Source organism: Lissotriton helveticus, chromosome 8 (genome assembly GCF_964261635.1).
Source record: "Lissotriton helveticus chromosome 8, aLisHel1.1, whole genome shotgun sequence".
NCBI lineage: Eukaryota > Metazoa > Chordata > Amphibia > Caudata > Salamandridae > Lissotriton > Lissotriton helveticus.
In genome coordinates this window covers 1,551,524,296-1,551,547,743 of record NC_136069.1, presented here as the reverse complement: position 1 = coordinate 1,551,547,743, position 23,448 = coordinate 1,551,524,296, and the positions used below count along the sequence as shown (strand labels likewise).

General features: G+C 43.8%; 1 protein-coding gene across 3 annotated transcripts in view; it reads right to left on the bottom strand.

Annotated features, from left to right (window-relative positions):
- Positions 1 to 10,973: 10,973 nt before the first annotated feature.
- The window catches only part of RELT (RELT TNF receptor), a 183,532-nt gene continuing 171,057 nt past the window's right edge, over positions 10,974 to 23,448 (bottom strand). For all 3 annotated transcript variants that reach the window (XM_078658555.1, XM_078658553.1, XM_078658554.1), the window contains one exon: positions 10,974 to 14,499. In XM_078658555.1, the coding sequence (XP_078514681.1) occupies positions 14,488 to 14,499 (12 nt within the window). In that variant the 3' untranslated portion in view covers positions 10,974 to 14,487. The remainder of the gene's footprint in view (positions 14,500 to 23,448) is intronic.

The window sequence follows — 23,448 nt, the reverse complement described above, 5'->3', positions numbered from 1 at the left end:
TACTATTCCAACATCTAGCGCCCCCCTCAACAAGTCGTTGTTCTGACTTGCGGAGTAATGGTATGCGGAATCACTACGCGGTCGTTGTAACGACCGCGTTGTGATTCACTGCGGGATAAGAACCTGCGGAAAATAAACATACATTCCTTTGTGCAAGAGTAGTGTGTGCACAAAGATCAGCAGCCATCTGCGAGCCAGGATGTGAGCGGTTGGTGGAGTGCGGTGGTAGCCTGCAGAGTGCAAGGGATTTGTGCGTGCAACCAGGGGACCTGTGCTCACTTGCGCTTCAGTGTGTGTGATGTCCGAGGGGTGTTGGGGCAACTTGAGCCGAAATTTTAGACTGTCTTCGAGATCAGGAGGTTGACATTGCCTGACATTGCAGCCAGCGTCAGATTGGTAACGCGGGCACTCGGGCAATGCCCGAGGGGCCGGGGTCCAGTTCCAGCAGTGGGCTGCTTTTTTTTAGCAGTCCGGGGGGCGATTTGGCGGTTTCTGCACGTTGCTCCCATGCCACCAGCAGCCCAGTGGGTGCCTGAGTGGCCTCAATTACCTCCCTTTTATTAAAGGGCAGAGGTGTCACTCCCTTTCTCTCGTTGGGGCCGGCCCATTTACATATTCATATTGAGCGGGGCAGGGGGCTGGAGCAAAAGTGGCCTCACTTGTATTCAGGTGTGCATTTTTTCACCCCTACCCCTTTTTTTTTTTAAATAAAAGTTCGCTGAAGCAGCGTTTTGCAAAGGCAATATGCAAATGTGGGCCACTTTTTTTTTATCTTGCCCGGACCGATTTTTAATCCCAATCCAACCCTGATTGCAGCCTCTGTCTGAGGTCGTTGACTCCCTCTCCATTGTCCCAATGCCACAGGGTGCTTTGTTTTGGAAAGCACTGGGGTGAGACTCAAGGGATTTCGTGTGCCTTGTGGGCATCTGCAGCTAACTGTAGGGGGCCTATGGCAGGTCACACCTCCTCTTGAGGGAAAAACATTTCTCCAGACAGGGAAGCGTGCCAGCTTCCTGGGTAACAACCTTTTGTCTATGTGGATAGTGCACCCAACTTGTGTAGGTGCCATCGGCGCCTGGAGGTCGAATTCGGAAGCACAAAACTTCGTAACTGTTTCTTTCAGTGTTAGGTGGTTTCGACTGTTTAGTCAACAGGGTGCCAGATGGGGCAACGTGTATCATTGGCGGGTGGAGTTGAAGGACTGAGGGGCTGGGTCACGAGGCATAGTTAGAGACAAGTGACTGATTGATCTTTCCGTAATGGGAAAGTTTAACAATTGCATATATCTATGAAGTGTATATACAATGGGGCATATGTACAAAGAAATGCCGGAGTGTGGAGCTGCACCAAAATTGGCAGGGCCACACTCCGACATTTCTAAAATGCAGGGATGCACCGTGTTTACAAAAATACAGCACGCCTCTTTGTTTTCCCCAGCACTGATGCTAAAATCAGCTTCCTAGCGCCAACTCCGGGCAGCCTTGCACCATAGTGCAAGGGTGCCTGTGTTGCAGGGAATTACTGTTTATGTGAAAAATTGGGCAATGTAAGAAATGAGCAGCTTCGCTACATGGGCCTAGCCCAGGCACCTAATACCGGCCTCCACCCTCTCCAGCCTCACGGGGAAACGCCTGATGCCCGCTATGGCCAGTTCGGCCTGGTTACTTGTCTGTAACACCAGTTTGTCCAAACCGGAGTATGGTCTTTTCTCCCTTTGACATCCCCCTAACCCTTTCATTGCGATTGTGCATACCCATATCATTATAGATTGCTATATTATTCCACAGGAACCACTGTTTCTGGTAATAATTTGACTACCCTGGTTCCTCGTAAGTAGGGTCCCCCCTTGTGTCTTGTTCTTGGTTAAATATTTAATATCAGCTAACCTAGTGCCCGTTCGCTGCCACCTTCACCTTTCCACGTGTGTCACATGATCCGCTTACTGTGTTTTCAAGCCCACTAAGGGCCTCATTTATAAGCGCATTGCGCCACTGGTGCATCACTTTCTTTGATGCACCGGCAGTGCGCTGGGCTTGCCCACATTTACAAGACATCGTAAATATGTCTTATTGATATAGTCGATTTAATATTCAGGGGGCACTCTGTTTTTACAGAATTCTTTGCCTGCTAGCTCGAGTAGGGCTATTGGCTGTATTGTAAATAATGGTTTAAGTTGCCTCGGCAGCAGATGCAATAAAACATGTTTTCATCGCAAGACTGTATGTTCTTGTTTTGGTAAAAACATGTATTTGACGCAAGAGTAAGCCTGATGCTGTCTCTTGAAAAGATTCAGGGGCATATTATCAAGAGAATTATGGCCACTTTAGTTGCCGTTTTCAGCTGAAAAGCGGCAATAATTCTATCGCAGTATCAACAAGGGCACGCTAACGCATGTTTCCTTGTTTAAGCAGCCCTTTAAACGCCACTTTGCATGTCAGCGATGAGTCTCGCTAATGACATGCAAAGTAGGCGTTCCCTTACATTTCTTCCTTGAAATCCACACTGACAACGCAAGATTATCAAGCCTCAAGGAAACCTGCGATGCAATTAAATAAACCGCGCTAACATGGTTATTGCAGGTGTGTAACGCCTGGTCAGAAACTGACCTAGCCATATTTTTAATGGCAGGTGGATTGTAAGGCTGAGGTAACGGGGCATATTATCAAGGAAACGCGATAAATATTGCATTTTCCGCTTTGGGCGATTCTGTTTCAAGCCTCTATCAATGGATTTAATCGCTGTGGAGATATGCCTTGATATTAATGCGATATCTGAGACTAAATCTGGCAATATGCGGCTTTAAACAGAATCGCGCAAAGTGGGAATTGCGATATTTATCGCGTTTCCTTGATAATATGCCCCTCAGTAACAATACAATGTGCCCAGGTTCTAAGCACAATACACCAGGGTCTATATTTATGGAAAAGTAAGGCAACACAGTGCAGCAAGTCACCTTGTCTCTGTGCTGCCACCGTTTTAGCTGCCCATAGCCAACGCAAGCACCCTTGCACCATTGTGCAAGGGTGCTTCTGTTGCATGCAGGATTGTTTTAGTGCAGGAAGGGGAAGCTCCCTGCACATAAACAATCTTGAGAGGCACATTCCTCTTTTTAGGTGTGCCATAGAATGCAGCATTGAAAGAGGAAGTAATGAGAAGAAATAAAGATATTTCGCCTCATTATGCCTCCCCTGAGAAGGTGTATATTTTTGGCGTATTCCTGGGTCTATCACTTTTAGTAAATTGAGGAATGCATCAAAAACCATTGGCGTTGCGTGGGAACACCCATGCAACGCTCATGGAATACCTTCCCAGGGCAGAGTAACACAACGCAGCAATTTGCGCTGCGTTGTTTACTACAGATTTATGATGCTTTGCATGGCTTTAAAAATCACATTTTCGATTTGTGCATGTTGCGTGGTGCAAGAGCGACGCAACTCCCCTTATAAATTTGGCCCCATTGTTGGGAGTAGTAACAGCTTTGTTTTCTTGCTGCGCTACGGGCGGCCTCCTTTGGAAGGCGATGGTTTCTTATTTAATTGACACATTTGATAATTCTGGAGTACCTTTGACATATAATACAATCAACAAAAGCACATATGTGCCCACTATTGTATTTTGTCAATAATATAGGTAGCGCTATAGTGACAGTTGGCGCTTTATTAACCGCATGCGTGCGGCCGTTTTTCCCGCGGTATGCGGCAATTTGCGAATTACCGCGTTACATGACGAGCTGAGCTCGTCATCAGCATGGAAGGGGTTAAAAGGTCTTTCATCGCTTCTCATAAGGGGCTATTTTCTATATCTTGAATTACGTTTTAAATGCCTATTGAACCTAATCCAACACCAGAAGTATGTGTGTGTACGTTTAGATAATAAATCCAGTGCTATACTAAGTGCAGACGGTTTTTGAAACCCTCCTTATGCTTAGTAATTTGTATAGAATAAAAGTGATTTGTATGCTATCTTAATAAAGTATTTATTTGCAGTCATGCACTAGGGATCCTGAATGAATGTGTAATATTGTATTTGTGCAACCTGTGTAATGAACACGGTGCAGTCCCGCCTATTAAAGTAAAGGTGCTGTTTGTTTTTGCCTTTATTGCGTATATAATTATCAAACATAAATCATTCATACCAATGCACGTGCATGTGTTTCTATAAATTACAGTGTGCACACATTTGCAGTAAAGCCTTGCATAAGTTCGATACTGTATGCCCCTACAACATGTTATAAACCCACACATGATCAAGAAAGTCTGTACAAAGAAATGAGAAAAAAATTATATTCGTTCACACTTTCCAAAACTGAGGAAAGCAATGTAGTCAGATCACCTGCCTGTGCTTGTTTTCAACAAATAATGAAAGCATCACTCTTTTGAGGACTATTGCTAATATGTAGCCGTGAATAAAAACTAACACCTATAAAATACTGAGGGCCTCATTTATGAAAAGTAACACATCGCTGCGAGAAAACAGTGATGCATCACTTTTCATTGCACCCTCCTTGTGACACCAATTATGCGTCATATTTACAGTATGACACATCATGTCGCAAGGAGTTACAGATACGTCAGTATTTCTGACGTATCAGTAGGTGCAAAAATGAGGCATTGCTGGAGTGTGATGCAACTCCAGCAATGGGTCTTTACACATGGGCAAGTCCCATATGAAATGTGCATGAGTCAATAACTTACGCCTGCCTCATGGCAGGCGTAAGTTATTGACGCATTCACGTCCTAGAAGTGGCGCAGTGAAATCTTATAGATTTCACTGCGTCACTTCTACGACCGTCAGAACGCCTCCCCCTGCATACATTATACCAGGCGCAGGTATAATGTGGCGCAGGAGTTTACAAAGTGACGCATCTACCTAGATGCGTCACTTTATAAATATGGAGCCATTTTTTACGTTGCTGATGCATCACAAAAAGTGACACACCGGTGGCGCAAAAGAGACGCAAGGGCTCATAAGTAAGCCCTTTATATATACACCACAAATATACTAATTTCACATTTCTAAGAACACTTGTACTATTATAAATATGCAAACATATTTTACTAAAAAATCTACTGAACCTTTCTTAAAAGCATCCCTTTAGCTTTCACAACACTTACATTCACTCTCACAATTGAGCTCCTTACGCACGATAATTGATGTAAAAATGATATCCAAATAAAAAGCACTTTACAAAAATGCACTGTATTTGTTTATTTATAACGGCACAATTAAATAACCTCTAATAATGGCCCCGGGTACAAGCACTTCGATCTAGATCAATCTTGCCAGCAAAGGGAAAGTGCAAACTGCAGCTCTGAGAAGGTGTCAATAAGGTAAAATGAGGCCTGCTGGTGGGTGGTGGTATATAGCCTTATAACCCGTGGCCGAGGGCTATCCCGGTTGTTGCGGCTCGGGCCTATAACAATGGAGACCGGTATAGCCCGAGACAGATAGGCTATAAGGCTATTAGAACATTTCACCCATTAAGGGTTTAATTTTCTGAATTAAAAAGGAAGAAACATGGAATGCTGATACTAGCCATTATACGCCCAGAGCCTCTGCATTGTCTTCAATGGAGCTCTCAACATTCCAATATTATAAAATAGGGTCCAGGAAATGCACAGGTTTGATCGGCTGCCTCAGAAACAGTTTCGAGCCATACCTTCAGATGGTGTCAGTCCCACTGGGTGTTAAAAAACAGAAAGGGTTGGTGGTGGGGGAAGTAAAATAACAGTACACCAGGAGCTGGCTTCTGAGATTCCATTTAATTCAATCAGTCACCATTTCCAGCGCAACCCTAATAACCTTTACGGGAACACAAAATGCTATATTCTCGGGTTCGCCGAAGCAGCATGCCTGTGTACCACTGGAACATTCTTCGCTGCTGGGTAGTCCAAATGTCTGTCCCCTAAACGTGGAAGAACCTGACCCTCTGCAGTTCACTTTGGGTGAGGTTATTGCTGCAATTGCAAAACAGCCATCAGGGAAAGCCCCCGGATTAGACAAAATTCCGGGTGATTTATTTAAACACCAACCCATGATCTGGGCCCCCTACTTGTTAATTGTTTTTAATGCAATTCTTGCAGGAATGGCGGTCCCCAGTACTTGGCTGGGAGCAGAGATTGTCCCAATCTTCAAGAAGGGCTCTCCTCTGCTCCCAGCCAACTACAGGCCAATCAGCCTGATTGATGTTTCGCAGAAACTTTTTGCGAGGCTGATTCTTGACCGCCTTCAGGATTGGATGACTGACCACTCAGTGTTGAGTACATTCCAGGCGGGCTTTAGGAGCAAGGTTTCAACCACGGATCAACTTTTTAGGTTGGCCCTTATTTTCTGGAAGACTGTGAGGGTGGAGGGGGGCACGCTATATACCGTCTTTGTCGACCTCAGAGCGGCTTTCGATCTTGTTCCAAACTATGGGCGGTACTGGACAAACTCGGGCTCCCCCACCCTCTTTTAGATGTTATTATCCGTCTACACACCGAAAATTTTGCACAGGTAAGGTGTGGGAGGTTGGGCCGTCTCTCTAATAGATTCCCCATTGGCAGAGGGGTAAGGCAGGGCTGTGTCTTAGCGCCGACTCTGTTTTGCCTCTTTGTCAATGGGGTAATCAATTTTTTAAATACCATTAACAACACAGATGCATCGCGGCTGGGTGGCACTAGGGTGCCCGCGATCATGTTCGCGGATGACAACTTACTGCTTTAAAAATCCCCCATGGGGATCCAACGAATTTTGGAAGGGTTAGAGGCATTTTGCCGAGAGCATGGGCTCGAAATAAATGCCTCAAAAACTAAGTATATGATTTTTAACCCTCCCAAAAAGACACGCCCCAATCCGTTTATAGGTGCTAACCAACTAGAAAGAGTCTACACTTTTGAGTATTTGGGCGTGACTATCAATGACAAATTCGATTGGGGCGATCACCAGGCCAAGTCACATCTTAGATTGGCGCAACTATCTGGGGGTATTATTAGGCTAGTAAACTCCAACAGATCATCCATCAGGCCGCTAGCCCCTCCCCTGGAGATTTATAGACTCCAGGCTAGAGGAGCGATTCTCCATGGTAGTGAACTCTGGGGGTATGCTTGTAAAAAAGATCTAGTTACCTTAGAAAACAAATTTCTTAGGCAGTTATTAAAGCTACCGACAAGCACTCCACTCCTGCCACTAAGGTTGGATCTGGGCCTAAAACCCTTGGACCAAGTGGTGGGTGTGAAACCTTTAACCTTCTGGAGAAGACTATGGACAACCCCCGAGCTAGCCAACTACAGGCAGGAACTGCAGGGAATTCTTGCCCTACCGGATGTAGAAAATATCCCATGGTTCAAATTCATTAAATCTGAATTTGACCGGTTGGGCCTTCTGTCCCTGTGGAATGTTCTTTAGTCGCCTGCCAGGGCATGCCCCGTAAACATCTTGTGGCTACGTACTATGCATGCAATCTGGCATCCCATATCCAGGGTACACGCCAAGACTCACTGGTAGATACATTTCTTGTGGTAAAGGATTCCTATAAGTTCGAGCCAGTTTTGGATGACATTTTCCCAAATCTGGCCCGGAAGCTATTCCTCCAATGTCGTTATAGTACTCTTCCGTTAAGAGCACTTACGAGTAAATGGAAAAAGTCAAACCCGGAGAATTGCCCGGGCTGCATTTGCAGGCTGGAAGACGAACTCCATCTAGTCTTCTTTTGTCCAGCCTACTCTGCTGCCAGAAGATCTTGGGTATCTCCCTTATGCAAGAATCTAGGGTTTCGCAGATGCTCTGAGGCTTTTCGAATCCTTAAAACTGACTTGTCCAAAGTAACTGTGTTTGTAATGGCGAAGTTTTTAGAGGCAGTTTGGCATAAGAGACTTCGCCTAATCTCTAGGACACCCTAATTTTTTTGCCCGTCCTTGTGCCATTCATTCTGATAATTATGACACTGTATGCAAGAGCCACGTTTTATCTTGTCTAATGTGCTTTAGCTTAACTTTTGTTTATGATAGACTGTTTGTATATTAGTAGTATTTTAGCATTAAGCACTGATTTTGTACCGCTTTCCCGAATATGCGACGGATTGTGTACTTCCATGGTTTGCTAAGGGGTGGAAAGTATGATTGTTCTTTTTTTGTATCAATTTTATTGTATCCTTTATGGCAGATTGCCGAAATAAAGATTATCGAAAGATAAAGATATTCACAAAAAACGAAATATTACCAACTTTGATGATATAGTAGGCTGATTTAGATCTAGGAGTCCTGGGCTTATGCCTTCTATTTTAGCAAAGCTTCTCATTATTCTTTGGAGACTTAAAATTTCCATAGTTTTACACAAAAATAAACCAAAATTCATAGACTTCAAGACATGCACCAAGTTTCCTCACCAATACAAAATGTGCAGATGCACATTTTTTCTAGAATTTTCTATCTCAGTATGGACAAACTTTTGACAATCTGAAGGCATTCTTTAATCTACACCCCCTGAAAAAAGTAAATATTTGGTACACTTCCACACCTTAAAAGTACATTTATGTCAACCTTTTTTTTTTTGCAATGACTTGTTTCACATATTGTGAATAACCATACATTTCTGGTTTTCTGGACATTTAATATATTCTCAATGGCCAGTCATCACTCATCCTTGGTGTGGTAGAGTTTTTTTCGGTTTATGATCCGTAAATAAATATTAATGATGAATAATTCTTCTTTGATGGATCCAATATGCTAATGCTGAATAAACATGTTTACAATTTAAACAAGTTTAATATTGTGTTTATTAGTGAAATTTAGTTGGGTCACATTTTCACAAAAATGCCATATTGGATAACCTGGCTGCTCTACCGACGCTAGTCTATAAATTATTCCTGTTCTTTCCCCTTCCATCTCAGCCCCCTGAGCCCCCTCTCTCCCCACAAGCTCTATAGAAGTAAAGACAACTGATGACATGAATTTTTACAGTGTACATGTATTGTGAATGAACTTTCTAGTGTTCCGAACTGTAGCATTGCTCAAAACCCTTCCACTGAGGTTCCATTGTTGGCCCTAGTCTTACTTGTTTGTGTAAAGATTCATTGTTAAATATTTCATATTTCTTGGACACATCTGGATAGCAGTAACATGGAAGACGCTCAATACCTTCTTAGAATGGGTTTGTGCTTAGAAACTTTAGAAGTGACGCTGACGGCTCTGATTTGGCGAACAATTCTTTTTATTTGTGATGATGTCACAATCAGACTGCAATTTCCTTAATTTGTTATGCAAGAATTGTATAAGAACCTCTTGATTTTGGGGGTGAGCCAGAGATATTCCTGAACCTCTTTTCAGTTAAGAATATTGTCTGATTTCTTTACAATTCTTCTGCTCCTTAGAGACTTAAAATATTTCCGATTCTTGCCTACTCCGATTAACTTTGTATTTGAGCCTTCATAGCTTTTATTCTTGATTGTGAGATTTTAAAAATAAAACCCTTCACCTGTTCCTCTGATGTAGAACTCAGTTGAGCAGTGACAGTACTTATAATTATTACTCTGCTAAATTGAAGCGGGGGTGTACATTTTTACACAAGATCAAATGGGGCAGACATGATCCATTTTCTAGCCTAGTCCCGAAATCTCATAAACTGTAAAATCTCTCACTCCACACATCCCTCAATGGCCTAACTATAATATATTTGCGACCCCTTTTATGCGAATCAGGGAAAGACATCAATCAAAACGGGGGGGGGGGTAGGGGTAGTGTCTATTTTTTTGTGATTAGTGAGTTTGTGCAATGTTTAGTTTCAAAATGGTTTGTGTGACTTGGTGCAATAGTAAAAGTTATTTCTAGGTGGATCTGTGTGGTCTTTATATGTATATGTAGATATATCGAAGCACTAGCCGTTCTTCTCTCGACTGAAAAATGGTCCATTCCTTGGTCAGAATATTGACCTTTTTTACAAGCATCACAACCCAGGTGTGCATCATATGACACAATGTTGGCCAGGTAAGGATGTCTTAAGTTTATGCTAGTTTTAACTGTGTGTGTGTTTTAGAGTGTATGTTATTGTGATACAGGGCTGTTGATTTGGTATCACTGTGCAACTATGTGGTCTTGATGTTGTTGTATTTGTGATGGTGCAAGCGTTCTCTGTACCAAGCGATGTGTTAGTGCGACCAATTGTGGGTGAGATTATAATGAAGTGTGAGGTTGGTGTGGGGTATTGTTGAATGTAATAATACAGTTGCACTGTCATATTAGGTTTTGCCTTTTAACCCCGCTGCGGCGGCTATTCCGCCACAGCGCTAAGGGGGCGGGGGGCCGCGCGGCGCTCACACGCTGGTGAAGGAACCGCTCCGTCACCAGCCACGGTTGGGCTGTGCTGATGACGGAGCGGTTCTGTCATGGCCCCGCCCACTCAATAGAACGCGCCGCGCAGGCGCGTCGATCGGGCCTTGACGGAACCGCTCCGTCATCAGCACAGCGCCACCGCGGCTGATGACGGAGCGTTTCCGTCATCAGCATCGAAGAGGTTAACACAAATCAATCATGATATATTTTACGTATTCCAAGAGCACTGATGATTTGATTATGAGTATAATTTCTATTTTTCTGTGGTGTGTTCACTCACCCAAGCATCTATGAGGATGAACATGCTAAGAGAAGTCCCTCCACTAATACAGCTTGTCCTTTATAGAGAACAACCTTGTGGGCAATGTCTATTGAGGACGAAATGTTCAATGCTCTTAACCAAAAAAACAGTATTCATGGTATTGACCTTGGGATGCTGAACATTTGTGTCAGACCATGCAGGAGAGACATATGAAGGCATATTTACTAAAAATTCACGCAACGCAGGGCAGCAAGCAAAGATGCTCACACTTAAGAGATCTGCACACAAAGCACTCAACCGTCTAGCCTTCAAAAGCACCACCATTCACAATAGAGAGCATCAGTAAGCATGCTTGTTTTCATTTGTTTGAGGGGAAACATGATAAATAAATAAATCACCAAGCAGTCATTTGAATACCTTTATTTCTCAAGTTGCAGAAACAATTTGGTCTACAACTGCTACAATAAATAAAACCAGCCAACGGCTTAAACTCATAAAAAGTTTCAACTAAAAGCAGTTCGTTCCCTCGTGAATCAAACGTATAAATAACAGAAATCCGGTTGTTAAATATTATAAACAATGGTCGACGGCAGGCAGCAGAACAAGTCAAGTGTAAACGCACAGCAGCCTCACTGAAACCACACGAGTAGCATGTTTGGCGCCGTACAAGTCTTAATAACATAACGTAACAAAACTTACTGTAAACATGGATTTACAAAATCAATAATTTAAGTAGCATTTTCTTTAAAAAATAAAGCAGTTCGCTGGCCACAGTAGGAGGTGAGGCAATTAATGACACTTAATTCTGAATATTTTGTGGAGCCTATGACAAGGTACATCTACCGAAGGCGGCAAAAGATTGTTGTTGAACATTGTTTAACTTCTAGAGGAATTACAACAAGGCACAGGACAGACCTTGCGACCAGGAAAATATGATTTTGCAGCTTCGCTTCCTGGCGAGTCGCACCTCAGCCCACTATCTGCGACTTGTCGATCTTCAAAGAAAAAAAAAGAATGGCTGCCACAAGGGCCAGACCACGTGTTCCTGAGTGTCTTATGTGCGGTGACACCCAGCACAGATGGGATGGTCGGTAGTGCAAGCAAACCAAGGCATTGGAAAGCAATCAGCAGCAGAAAGGTGTTATCATCTTGAAACAGAGGTTAAGTAGTGGCAATAGTAACAGGCTTTCTAGCCACCAACCAATACTAAAAATATGTGTGAAGCAAGAAGCAACTTTAGAAATATAAACGTGCTAAATTAATAAAGCAAGTACAATGTCTCTTTCACCTCACCTCCTTTTGTAGCTTCTTCTAGCAACATACAGCATATGTTTTTCCTGAACCCACCAGCAGATGGCGGAATAATGCACAGCATGTGAATCTAGAAAAGGTACATGTTGCAAAAAACCTACACTAAGTACGCTACAGTGATATTTCTCCCAGGATACACCCGGCTATGCACAGCTGTAGCTTAATAGTCTGCAATACATATGTGTAGGGGTAAGTCAGTTCTGAAATTAGCAGATCAGGATTATCCTCACCCTCCGTAGGGACTGTCCCATGCAGAACCTGGTTACAACCAAATGCGAAGTACAATGCTTGATGCACGCACTCAGAAACCTCTTCATTGGTTCACAGATGAAAATCCAACAGCACAATCAGTGAGAGACTCTTAGTAGATGAACACCTGGGTAGAAGTGGAGAAATACCTCCAAGGTGAGGACGGCCTTGGCATCGTCACATTGGGCCCACTGACCGCCATCTTGCATGCAGTTAAAACCACCTTCACTGGGCGTGCAGTTGGATAAATCATTTTGAGGGAAGTTGGCAGTTTGGGATAATTTCTCCGTTTGTTAATTTATGAATTTAATGTTGCTGATCACTAATATCAACATTTATGTATGATATGAAGGCAAATGAGAATAACTTAATGCAGATTAAAAACAAAATATTTGCATAAAGATCTTTGATCATGTAACTCCCTCTCTGATACCACTGTCCTATCTCAGGCAGCAACCGCACTATGGAACACTTTCCAGAAAGAGACATAATTCAAATTTTGTGCACAGCTTTGTTTGTGAAAAGTGTTTGTATTATAGGATATTCTCCACTAATACTTACTCAGTGATGGAATCCATGCTCCTAAAATTCACTTTTCTAACAACATAACCTCTGAATTAACCCCAAAATGTACAATATAGAAATTAACCCTAAATTGCAATGGCAGTGTGAACAATAAATGCACAGTTGCTTTAGGGAACTCAATTAAGCAGGAAGGTAAGAAGAGCCTGCTCAGTTATGTCTACCAATGTGTCAAAACCAGGCCTGGGCGGTGAACTCCGCTCCGTTCGCGGAGTTTTATGCACTCCGCGGAGCTCGTGGAGTGCAGAAAACTCTGCTCCACATATCGCAGTGGAGTTTTTTCCCCGCTCGCCAATGGTAAGTTGGCGAGCACGAGCTGCTGCTAAAAGTAGAATTTCTACCCAAGCAGAAAGATCAGTGCGCACGGCAGTTCGCACCGCACTCCACCGCTTGTGGAATTCCGCTGAGGCCCAGGCCTAGTCAAAACATATTTCACAAACAGCAATACGCAAATTGTCAAATAGTTTGTGGGTGTGCAAACCCCCCAGGGCAAATTCTATCTGTAAAACTCATTCTTCAGCCAACATAGTATTGTTTTAATTAAATAAGGAAACTATTCTTCTCTTCAAAAGTTGCCCATTCAGCTCTACAACCTTGAAAAATCCTATGCAGTGGAATACGTACATCTCATCAGAATGAATTTGTTATATTTTTGGAGTTCAATGGGCATGTATACCAGTGTCATTTGTTATGACTCTCAGTTTCCTACTTCAAAGTCAAGCAAAACTTAAACAAAATATATCTCTTGGAACATATACCTTAGTATGCAAATCTATATGTGGTTGCTTTTCTGAGTAGGTTGGAATGAAAATATTGTTCGCGATGTTTTATTCTTTGGCTTTATACATTCAGTAGACCTTGAAATTGCATCTACTGTTCGAACATTTGTTGACGTGTTAAATTGGTTGGTGCTCGCGTCTGGTCGCTAGTGGATCTTACTTGTTGATACCTAGGGCAGTGTATTCTGCTTGCCTGTCTCTATGGCTGTCTGCAGAATGAGCCTTCCTTGTACCAAGCTGCCACTCGATGCGGATGTCGCAGTGATGAACTCTGATGGAATATTGTGATATGAAAGGCTCCTCTCACCTATACGGCCATTGTACCTTTGAAAATAAGAGGCATGAGGGAAGCGTTCCATCGAGGGGTCGAGGGGGATTTACCTGCATGGAATACTTGTTAACACTTACAGCATCAATTTATGCTGCTCTTGGGACATGCGCACTCCCAGCACAAAATCATTTTGCAAGTACCAGTTTTAAGTTTGTCTTCGAAGTCATGACTTAATCACGGTGCTATATCGAGTTGACTGTAGCGTGGAAGGCCTCTGTTGAACTTAATCGCCAGTGCAAAGCACCTTACGTGCAAACCCAGACCAGCTTTCAACTGATATCCTCCCACCCCAAAATGACCCAACCCAAAAATACTTTTCCTGACACTACCAAGAATACTGTCTTCTTCGCGAAAAAATACTTGGATCGTTGCCATGGAAGCTATTGGCATGTAGTGGTTTTTTTACGCGTTGTAACTAACTAGAAATATACATCCCCTCCCCAGATTCTTCATAAAAATAAGTTTCGTAATGGAAGGCGCGTTCTTGGAGAAATTATCCCCTGAACCACAACACGTTGCAGTTTCTGCCATCCAGATCTCCTCATGGAATGTGCCTCGTTTTCGACTTCTGGATTCCCACAATTGTCTTTTGCGTTCTCACTAGAACTCTTGGTCCAGAAGCCTTGAAGGGACACTTTTTGCCAGGTCTTGTGGTTGGTGAGGCAGTCAATCGACATCCTGGAGAAGACAGAGAAGAGTCAGTTAAGACAGGAGCACACTTTCTAAACAAGGTAACATTAACACAATAATCTGGCCCCCCATGTCATTGAGGGGACAAATCTAGTAAGTACGTTTAAAAAAAAGATGGAAAACTTGAAGTGAAAACCTTTAAACTTGATCATATAATCTTTACATACAAAATACAAATAGTTTAAAAACATTTAGGGGCAGATTTATTAACAATTTGTGCCGGGCAAAGCCAGAAATAATTACGCAAACTGGTGCAAAGTGTTGCTTTGTTATTTACTTTCCAGCTCACAACCTTTTTTGCACTGGAAAGTTACCAAAAATAACACAAAGTAGCCTTTGCACGACATTTCGAGAATGGGCATTCCATGGAAGGTACATGGCCATTCTTACGCTAACACCCATAGTTTTTAAACGCAAAGCCATATATACTAACATTTGTAGGCATGGTTTTGCACCAACAAAAGATACCTCCTGGAGTCGGATGCTAACAATGAGAAATGTTTTGATCATTCCAAACGTTGAATGTATGCTGTACGGTACAGCGCACACAATGTCTGAAAGATTTCAAATGTCTAAGCATAGTGTGCACACACACACACACAACACACTCACACACCTTTTTTGCATAAAGTTGTGTTTGCCCTGCAAGGCAGCCCATTTGAGAGCCTGCACAAGGCGTGACAGAAGCTGGTCCATATATTTGTTCCTTTGGTTTTCCGCTATATAGTCCCCTTGGGAAACACAGTGCAACATCTATGGGTACTGTGCAACATTTTAATAAATCTTCCCTTTAGTGAGATATGCTTCCACATTTAAACAACCTTGGGTTTGGCCTTACCTCTAATTCTTATGGCGACCAGATACCCCCCCTTTTTTTTTAAACACATTTTTTATTAAAAGATTATGACACAGTACATCATTGGGTGTATCATTCCGCAAGTACGTGACTTATTTAAGCAAGCCATATCATGGCAACCACTATTAATACCCTTCCCCTTAGAGTTAAACCTGACCCTAACCTGAACCCCCCAGCCGTACACCCACTCGTGGCTTTCGCGGGCCAGCACTTGCAGCATGTGCTGCACCGGTTCAAGCAGGCAGGGCTCTTCAAAGTGGTGTTGAAAGAGTGACACCTAAATGGCACCATGTTCTAGGCTCAGGATGGGTTTGTTATTTTCCTCTCTGAGTTATGGTAAACAAAGCCTTTTGCAGGTTTCCTAAGGAGAGGAGTGTTCTTGTTAGCCACTCATGTGCAGTGTGATGTTCACAATTGCATCTGAAAGGATATCTCTGCCCTCTCACTCATTGGGATGTTTAACACATGATTGTCTACAAGAAAAGAGGAAGAAAGCCATGAGCTACATCTTAGTTTTCCGTTCACAGCTCTATGAATTGGCACTATGACAAAGATACCATCTTCTATGTATTTGACCAAACAGTGTAAGTTGCATTGTGGGTATTGTAATGTTACATTTAATAGATTCACAATGGGCTCAAAACCCCAAGATACAAAGTGCTGTTGGCTACAATGCCAGCTTTGGCTGATTGTCAGCCATGTTTTAAGTTTTTACAATGTCATCTTTTCAGCTATGTTTTATATTTTACAAAATCGACTACTCAATTTTCATGCGTAAACTGGAGAGTAAACTTTTTTCATATATTTTATGAGGGTTCACTCTTTTACTCAAATCATGCATTAAAGCAAACATTGGTAATGTGAATCATGTTTCTTATGTGCAATGGAATATTTTGCACCGAGATTCAAGGCACAATAAAGGTAAAACATCCCTAACACAATTAACCCCTTCCATGCTGATGACGGTCCCTGGCCGTCATGCACTACGGTGGGCGTGTGCTGATGACGGCTGGGGGCCGTCATGAACCTGCCCACTCATTAAAAGCGCCCGCACAGGCGCAGAATCGCGGCCGTGCCCAAGGGGTTAAGTTAAGGATAGGGGGCAGCATCAGAAGGAACATAACACGATTCTCTCACACATACAAGACAGGGAGCTAACACACTATAGATTGGGTGAGAGGCCTTAAATAACTGTTGTATAATTTCCAGAAACCTACAAGAAGTATGAATGTCCTGGAAGAAGCAGTCAAACTTCTTATGGAAGTAACATACATTCATGTTCTCATGTCGCTGACGAATGCTCACCTACCTAGCGTGGCATTCTTCATGTAAATGTATGTAAATGTAAATGTATTGTGACTTATATAGCGCACGTATCACCCGAAGGTATCAAGGCGCTTGCTTAGGGAACCCGACCTGGTATTCCCCTGTGAGATACCCCGGCAGGGTATCCACAAGGTGAAAGCCAGGCATCCCGCCGCAAGGGGCCGTAGTGGAGATTAAGCAAGCTATTGCCCAGAGTCGCAGAGTGTGACCCCATGAGTCGAGTAGGCACCGGAGCGAGAATTGTTGAGTCTGTGGAATTTTTGAGCCCGAGACCCGCCGAGGCGGGGAATCGAACCCTGGTCCATGGCCGATCTCAGCTTCCGGGTCTGCCGCCTCTAACCACTGAGCCACGCTTCTCCACTATGGATCAATGGGTTCCGTATCTTGCACTGGGAAGCATTCAAGGATGCTACTGTTCTCTGGTTATACAGTCTCCTAGCTCTGGGTTCTCTAGTTTGGGTGCGGTTTTGTCACTTATGTCGACATTTATGTTCTTCCTTTGTTAACCTGTCATACCTATATTAAAATTATATGTGGGTGAGCTAAAAAGTTTGTTTCTGGTGTCTCTCTACCACAACTTTAAAAACAGGAAGGCTGAGCACAGACCCTGCTTCTCTTTTCCATGGGCATGTTTTGGTCCTTGAATATTGCTCCTTGGTGTTAAGCATCTTACCCTTGAATTTAGGTACCTAGGTATCACAAATCAAATATTAGGAAACAGTCACTTCCCAGTGCATGTTCAGTAGCCTCAGAAAGGAGGTGAGGGGACAAGGGGCCACATTTCTTAGCCCCCACTCCTTAAAGAGGCTTTGCAACATGTTATTGGGGAGGCTGTCCGCACGTGCACCATGTTTCAGAGGGCGAGTTACTGTAATCATAGCCTGTGCTATGAAACAGGCCATGCACAGCTGCCAAGCCAATCTCGCAGCTGACTTGGTGTTGGAAACAGGCAGTGTCGGCCCCCCCATTAGGGCGCAGGAGCATCGTCCCTACCCGTTGCAGTGTAGCGAAAATGAAAAATAAAATGAATTATCATTTCATTTTCACAGCTCCCAGCCCAAGCAATGTTTGGGGGCGGGGCATTGCTGCTGACTGACAGCAGGGAGTGGTGCTCACTTCACCAGTTTACACTGTGCATGTCACTTTTACCGGCTGTCTTGCGACGGCCAGCCTGACATGCGCAGTGTAAACCTCTACACCTAGCTGTCTCAGACAGCTGGGTGAAGAGCAAGCACAGGCCCCCTGTGACTGATGAAGCATCGAGGCAGCCTGCTCTATCCAATCCTGGCGCTGCTCTCATGGTACCCCTCTGCAGCATGAGAGCAGCATCGGGATTTGGAGCCATTGGTTGAGGCTCCAGGAGGATTCGAGCTGACTACACTCAAGATGCAGAAGCATGGGTGAGTATGTTTGACATTTTATTTTTTATTTTTTTGCCTACTGTGAGAAACTTGCATTGCCTTCAGTCTTAATTCCAGAGCTCTCAGTCATGCCTGTTATACATTTTGATAACGAGCCATGATTGAGGGCTTGGAATGTGAGCCCAAAGTCATTGTGATTTATTAAAGTGCCTGCCACTGTGTTTGGCACTCAGCTCAACGACCCTCCACTGTTGAGAGTCACCGCCCGAGTGCATAAGCCTTGAGACTCAGAACCACAAACCAAATACCAAAGCATCTCCTGCTTCGCTACCAGTGCCAGTAGGGCAGCGGTAGTAAGGTGGTGGCGGGCGGGTCCCATAATTCTCCACAGCCTTCTCTCTATTATACCTGAAAAAGCAGCACTTTGTAGGTGGAGGAGAACAGCACTTAGTTCATCCTCGACCTCATGCTCTGCTGCAAGTGAAGCTAACTGCAACTATAGAGTTGAGGTACAAACGTTTACACAAAAAAATAATGGTTTGGACTGTTTCACTTTAGCACCTTAGATTATGTCATTACTCTGACGTCCTTCAATAGAGTTGATAAGGCAGACCCTTTCTGCTGCAACAGTTGTATTAATGACTCGAGGGGCAAGTCAGTTGTCTTCTTTCTCCTATATAAGCCTTTGTTTTTCATGGCTGGAGGAACATTGTGGTCTATTAAACCAAACACAAGAGAGATTGTTGTACAGTGTGCATCCTGAACTAAATTAGTAAAAGGTGTTCTCAGATGTGATGATCCTGAAAAAGGAAACAAGGAAGAAAAATAAAGCCTAGGATCAGACAGTTTGGTCAAGCCTGGAAGCCAGGACTGAAACCAGGTTTCCTGACTAGACATAGTGCAGTTCTCATCGGTAATGGGTATCACGTCCATTCCCCCTTCTGCATGATGACAATTCTTTTAATGACCCAAGAGGCAAGTCATTTGTCTTATGTCGCAAATACAAGGCCTTTTATGTTATACATAAAGAAAAATGTGGCCTATCAAAAAATGTAAGAGAGTGGTTTATGTACAGTGCACTTCCTTAACTGAATTATTTCAAGGTGTTCTCAAATATGAAGATCACAGAAAAAGGAGGGAAGAAAAATAACTGCCCAGGGCCACACTGTTTGGTTAAGCTGAGAAGCTGGGAATGAAACCAGGGTCTCGGGGTCAGCATTAGGCCTGAGTTGAGTTTGCGGAGTTCTGCTTGCGAACCCAAAAACTCTGCTGCGCTATGCAGAGTGTGTAACGTTGTGCCTTTCACGCTGATTTTTAGCACCGGATGTTTGTCCCACTCTGTACAATCAGCGAGAATAGCACCACACCCAGCGCTTTAGGGCGCTGCTTCTTTCTCCCGCTCGAGTAGATGTTCTACATAAGCGGCAGCTTCCTTAAAGAGAACGGAAGGTTTCTCAACCCGAGCGGTTGCGGCCATCCGCGACTGCCCGCTTTGAGAAATCTCGCTGGGAGGTGGTCTGAAGTAAGATTTTCCTTGCTCGCCAACTTAACGTTGGCAGGAGCGAGCGAGGAACTATGCACGCTATGCGGAGCTCGGAGTGGGAAAATATTGCAAACTCCACGAGCGGAGTGGAATTTCACACCCTTGCCTAGCAGGATCCCACAACTAGTGCCCAGGGTTCAACAAAAGCTTCTGGCTGGCCTGGGCACGTTAAGCAAGAACATTCAAAATATCCTCTGTATTTTATGAGAATGGGGCTATAGTACTGGAATGAATGAATGAATATGTTTTATAAAGGGCAACAGCTGCTCCAACAGGAGTGTACCGGCGCTAGCTACCGAAAAAACGAGACTGGAAGAAATCCCTCAGGAACACTAAGAATTCCATGAGGAGAAAGGAGTAGAAACCAAGAAAAATCATATCTCCTTGAAAAGCTGGGTCTTTAAACAAGCCATAATATTGGTCTCTGAGGTAGTAGTCTGAAGATGATCAGGAAGAAAATTCCATAGCTTAGGAGCCGGGAAAGAGAAGGCTCGACCTCCGGCTCTCGATCTGTGTATGTTAGGGACGCACAATGAGTTTTGGTAAGTCGAACAGAGGTTTCTGAGGGGTAGGTACTTTTAAATCTTGTTTTGTATGTACAACGAGCCCTTCTGTAATGATGCCCTAAATGTAAATAGAAGGGTGTGGAATCCTATTCTTTGACTAATAGGAAGTCAATGTAGAGTCTTTAAGTCCTTCCTGGTTGAGTGCTGCTGTTCAATGGACAGTATTAATCGTGCCGCAGCATTTTGTACCCACTGCAGTCGGTTTCTCAGCTCTTGAGGGGACCAAAGGGCAGGACATTTGCAAATCTAACCTTGATGTGATTACGGGATGGAGGATGTCTTTCTCAACTTGAGGGTTTCTCTCAAAGCTGTAATAAGGCAAAGAAATCTCCAGCAGTGGTTTTGACTTGGGGCTTAATAGAGAGAGTTGTGTCAATCTTGACCCCCAGATCTTTTGCAACAGCAGTAGGGGCTGGAGCATTACCCAATTCTTATGGCCAAATTCCAGTCATGGTTAAGTGTGGGAGATGTGCCAAAAATCAAGCTCTCAGGTTTATCAGAGTTTAGGCTTAGGCAGCTCAGATGCATCTATTCAGATACTGCCAAAAGGCAGCCCTGGAAACTGGCTGTGACTGAATCGTCCAGGTGGTTAAAGGCATACATCAATAGAGTGTTGTTCGTATAAGACACGACATTGAAACCCCAAGCTTGCACGATGGAGGCAAGGGGAGCAATAGAGATGTTAAATAAGGTCGGGCTCAAGGCCGAGCCCTGCGGGACACCACACTTGACCTCCGGAAATATAGAAGTGAAGGGGGGTAGGAATACAGCTTGTTTACTAGCAGAGAGGAAAGATTTTTACCTGGTCCAAACAGTACCGACAATACCTGTTTCATCAAGCCTCAGCAGTAGGATGTCATGAGACACTGTATCAAATGCAGCAGATAGATCAAGCAGCACTACTATAGATTTTTTTTTCAAGGTCAACCCGTGTTTTAATCAAATCTGTCACCTCTCTGAGGGCTGATTCTGTGGGGAAACAGCCGTGAAAGCCAGACTGCGAGGGATGCAGAAAATTATTCTTGTCCATGAATTTGGTGATTTGAAGTGTAACCAAAGATTCAAGCACCTTTCCTGGCACGTGAAGTAGAGAAATGGGTCTATAGTTACTCGTGTTTAATGGATCCAAGTTAGTCTTTTTTAGCAGTGGAAGCATCATTGCCTTTTTCCAGCTTACGTGGACGGATACAGAGTCTAAGGAAAGATTAAAGAGAGAATTCATCTGCAAATTTAGAGTTACTCACAAACCTCAGAATGTGCGGAGGGCAACCATCTAACGGAGAGCCAGAACTGTTTTTCTGGGTGATCATTTCAGGATCTTATAGTGATATCTTATTTAAAAGAGCTGTTGGGGAACATTATCCGGAGCCTTTCGAGGTGATCTGATAGCCACATGATTCCTATTATCTTTACATTTGAGTAAATATTACTAACTTTTTCATGGAAGAAACAACAGATTATCGGCGCACTCCTGGGAGGAGGGCGGAAACACCACTCTTCATAGAACAGGCCAGAAACTGTGCAAGCTTTCTAAAATCTGAGGACAGGTACAGCTAGGGCAGTATCAGTGCAATCCTGTCCCGTCACAGGACAGGCTCAAATTGGACAGCAGCAGCACAGGCTTTACTTCCTCACAGAACCAGGACTGTATGCCAGTAGCAAAGCAAGCTTCCCTCTCTCACAGAAGGCGATACACGTAGTCTTCCATTTCTTACAGAACCGAGATTTCATCTTTCACAGAACAGGTATAGTTATGGCATGAGTGACATACAGGTTGCAGACAGATCCTGGAGTTGGTGCTTAACCCGTTTGCTGCTTTGAACGTTCCGCGCCAGTGCAGAGCGTTCCAGTGAGCGGGTGGGGCCGTGTCGGCCAAAGGACGTGTGCAGTACTAAGGAGGTAGTGCTCGCGACGGCCGTTGACGACACCAGCAGCGAACGTGTTAAGTCACTGAGATGAATGTATAGGTGGATGAGTGAGTGAATATTTGAGTTTTGACAACATTCTTGCGTAGATGATATTCCAGGTCAGCCTCCAGAAAGTCCTGCTGCTGTAGTTGGAGACCTGCAGTTTGTGTTGATTCTTTGGTGTTCCATGTATTCGGAAGTAGATTTAAGTCATTGTTATTCGGAGCAGCCGCACTACAGCATAACTAACTATGCTCCAAACAGGCACACAAGCGCCAGCCTCTTCAAAAAGGTTCTGAATGCACACATCCTGTGCAATCCCAGACTCAGTGCTGCATCTGCTCAAAAAGTGGAGGGCCACCAGTGCGTACCCCTATTAGTAACAGTAACACTAACTTTCACTCCTCACCCCGTTGTGTATTTTGACTGTTAACCCCCTCCCTTGATCTCTAAGGGTAACCCGTAACCTTCATACTAACCCCATCAGTTACTCGTTACTGCAGCCATACTTGAAACAGTAAATCGTCTGCCTTAATTTATCTTCACGCTGTCTCTGAATCACCCCAAAATCTTTCCCTTAACACATCCCCAGTGTAAGGACGTTCCCCTGCCTCATCAGTCACCCACCTCATTTACTTGTTTTTCCAGCATTTTTAGAACTTTTGTTTCAGACTAAACATTTACAAACTTTTTGCTTGACATATCTGTAGTTTATAATGTTTTCTTTCTCACTATAGTTTTCAGAATTTAGACTTGAAAGGGAGTGGTCATGTGAGCCAAGTCCTGGAAATTAAGGATCAACATGTTTCAGTACTCAGAAATAGGTTAGCAGCTCTCCGGCGTTTGCAATGTTTTCTGATCACACACAATAATTTGCTAATCCCTGATCAGCTTTTGTTTTGGACATCTGGCTGCCCGTCATCGAGCCCTTATTCTGGGATATGATGTCAACATTCCGGCTTTTCACAGTTGGCTATGACTAAGGTGCCCATGGCAACCAGACAGGCACTTCCCCTTACCGGCTGTCTCCAGCTCACCTGCAGCGTGCTGAAGCCGTCACCTGAAACAAGGTCACCGCTCACTTCAACCCGTTAATCCAACAGTCTGGGCGGAGGCGGGTGTAGCCAGAGCTCAAAAGAATGACTGGATCCCCAGAATTTAAAGTAATATCTATCAACAGCCTGGTTGGGGAGGATTCTTACCTGCCAATTCATACGGTGACACACAATATAGGCTTCCATCCCACTATCACATGGTGAGGAGCCAATATCACACTGTGGCAGGGAAAACAAGCTGAAAATCACTAGAAATGGTGGATTTCAAGCTCGTTTTCGGAGGCTTTGATCTGCCAACATCCCGCACTATATAAAACTTTATA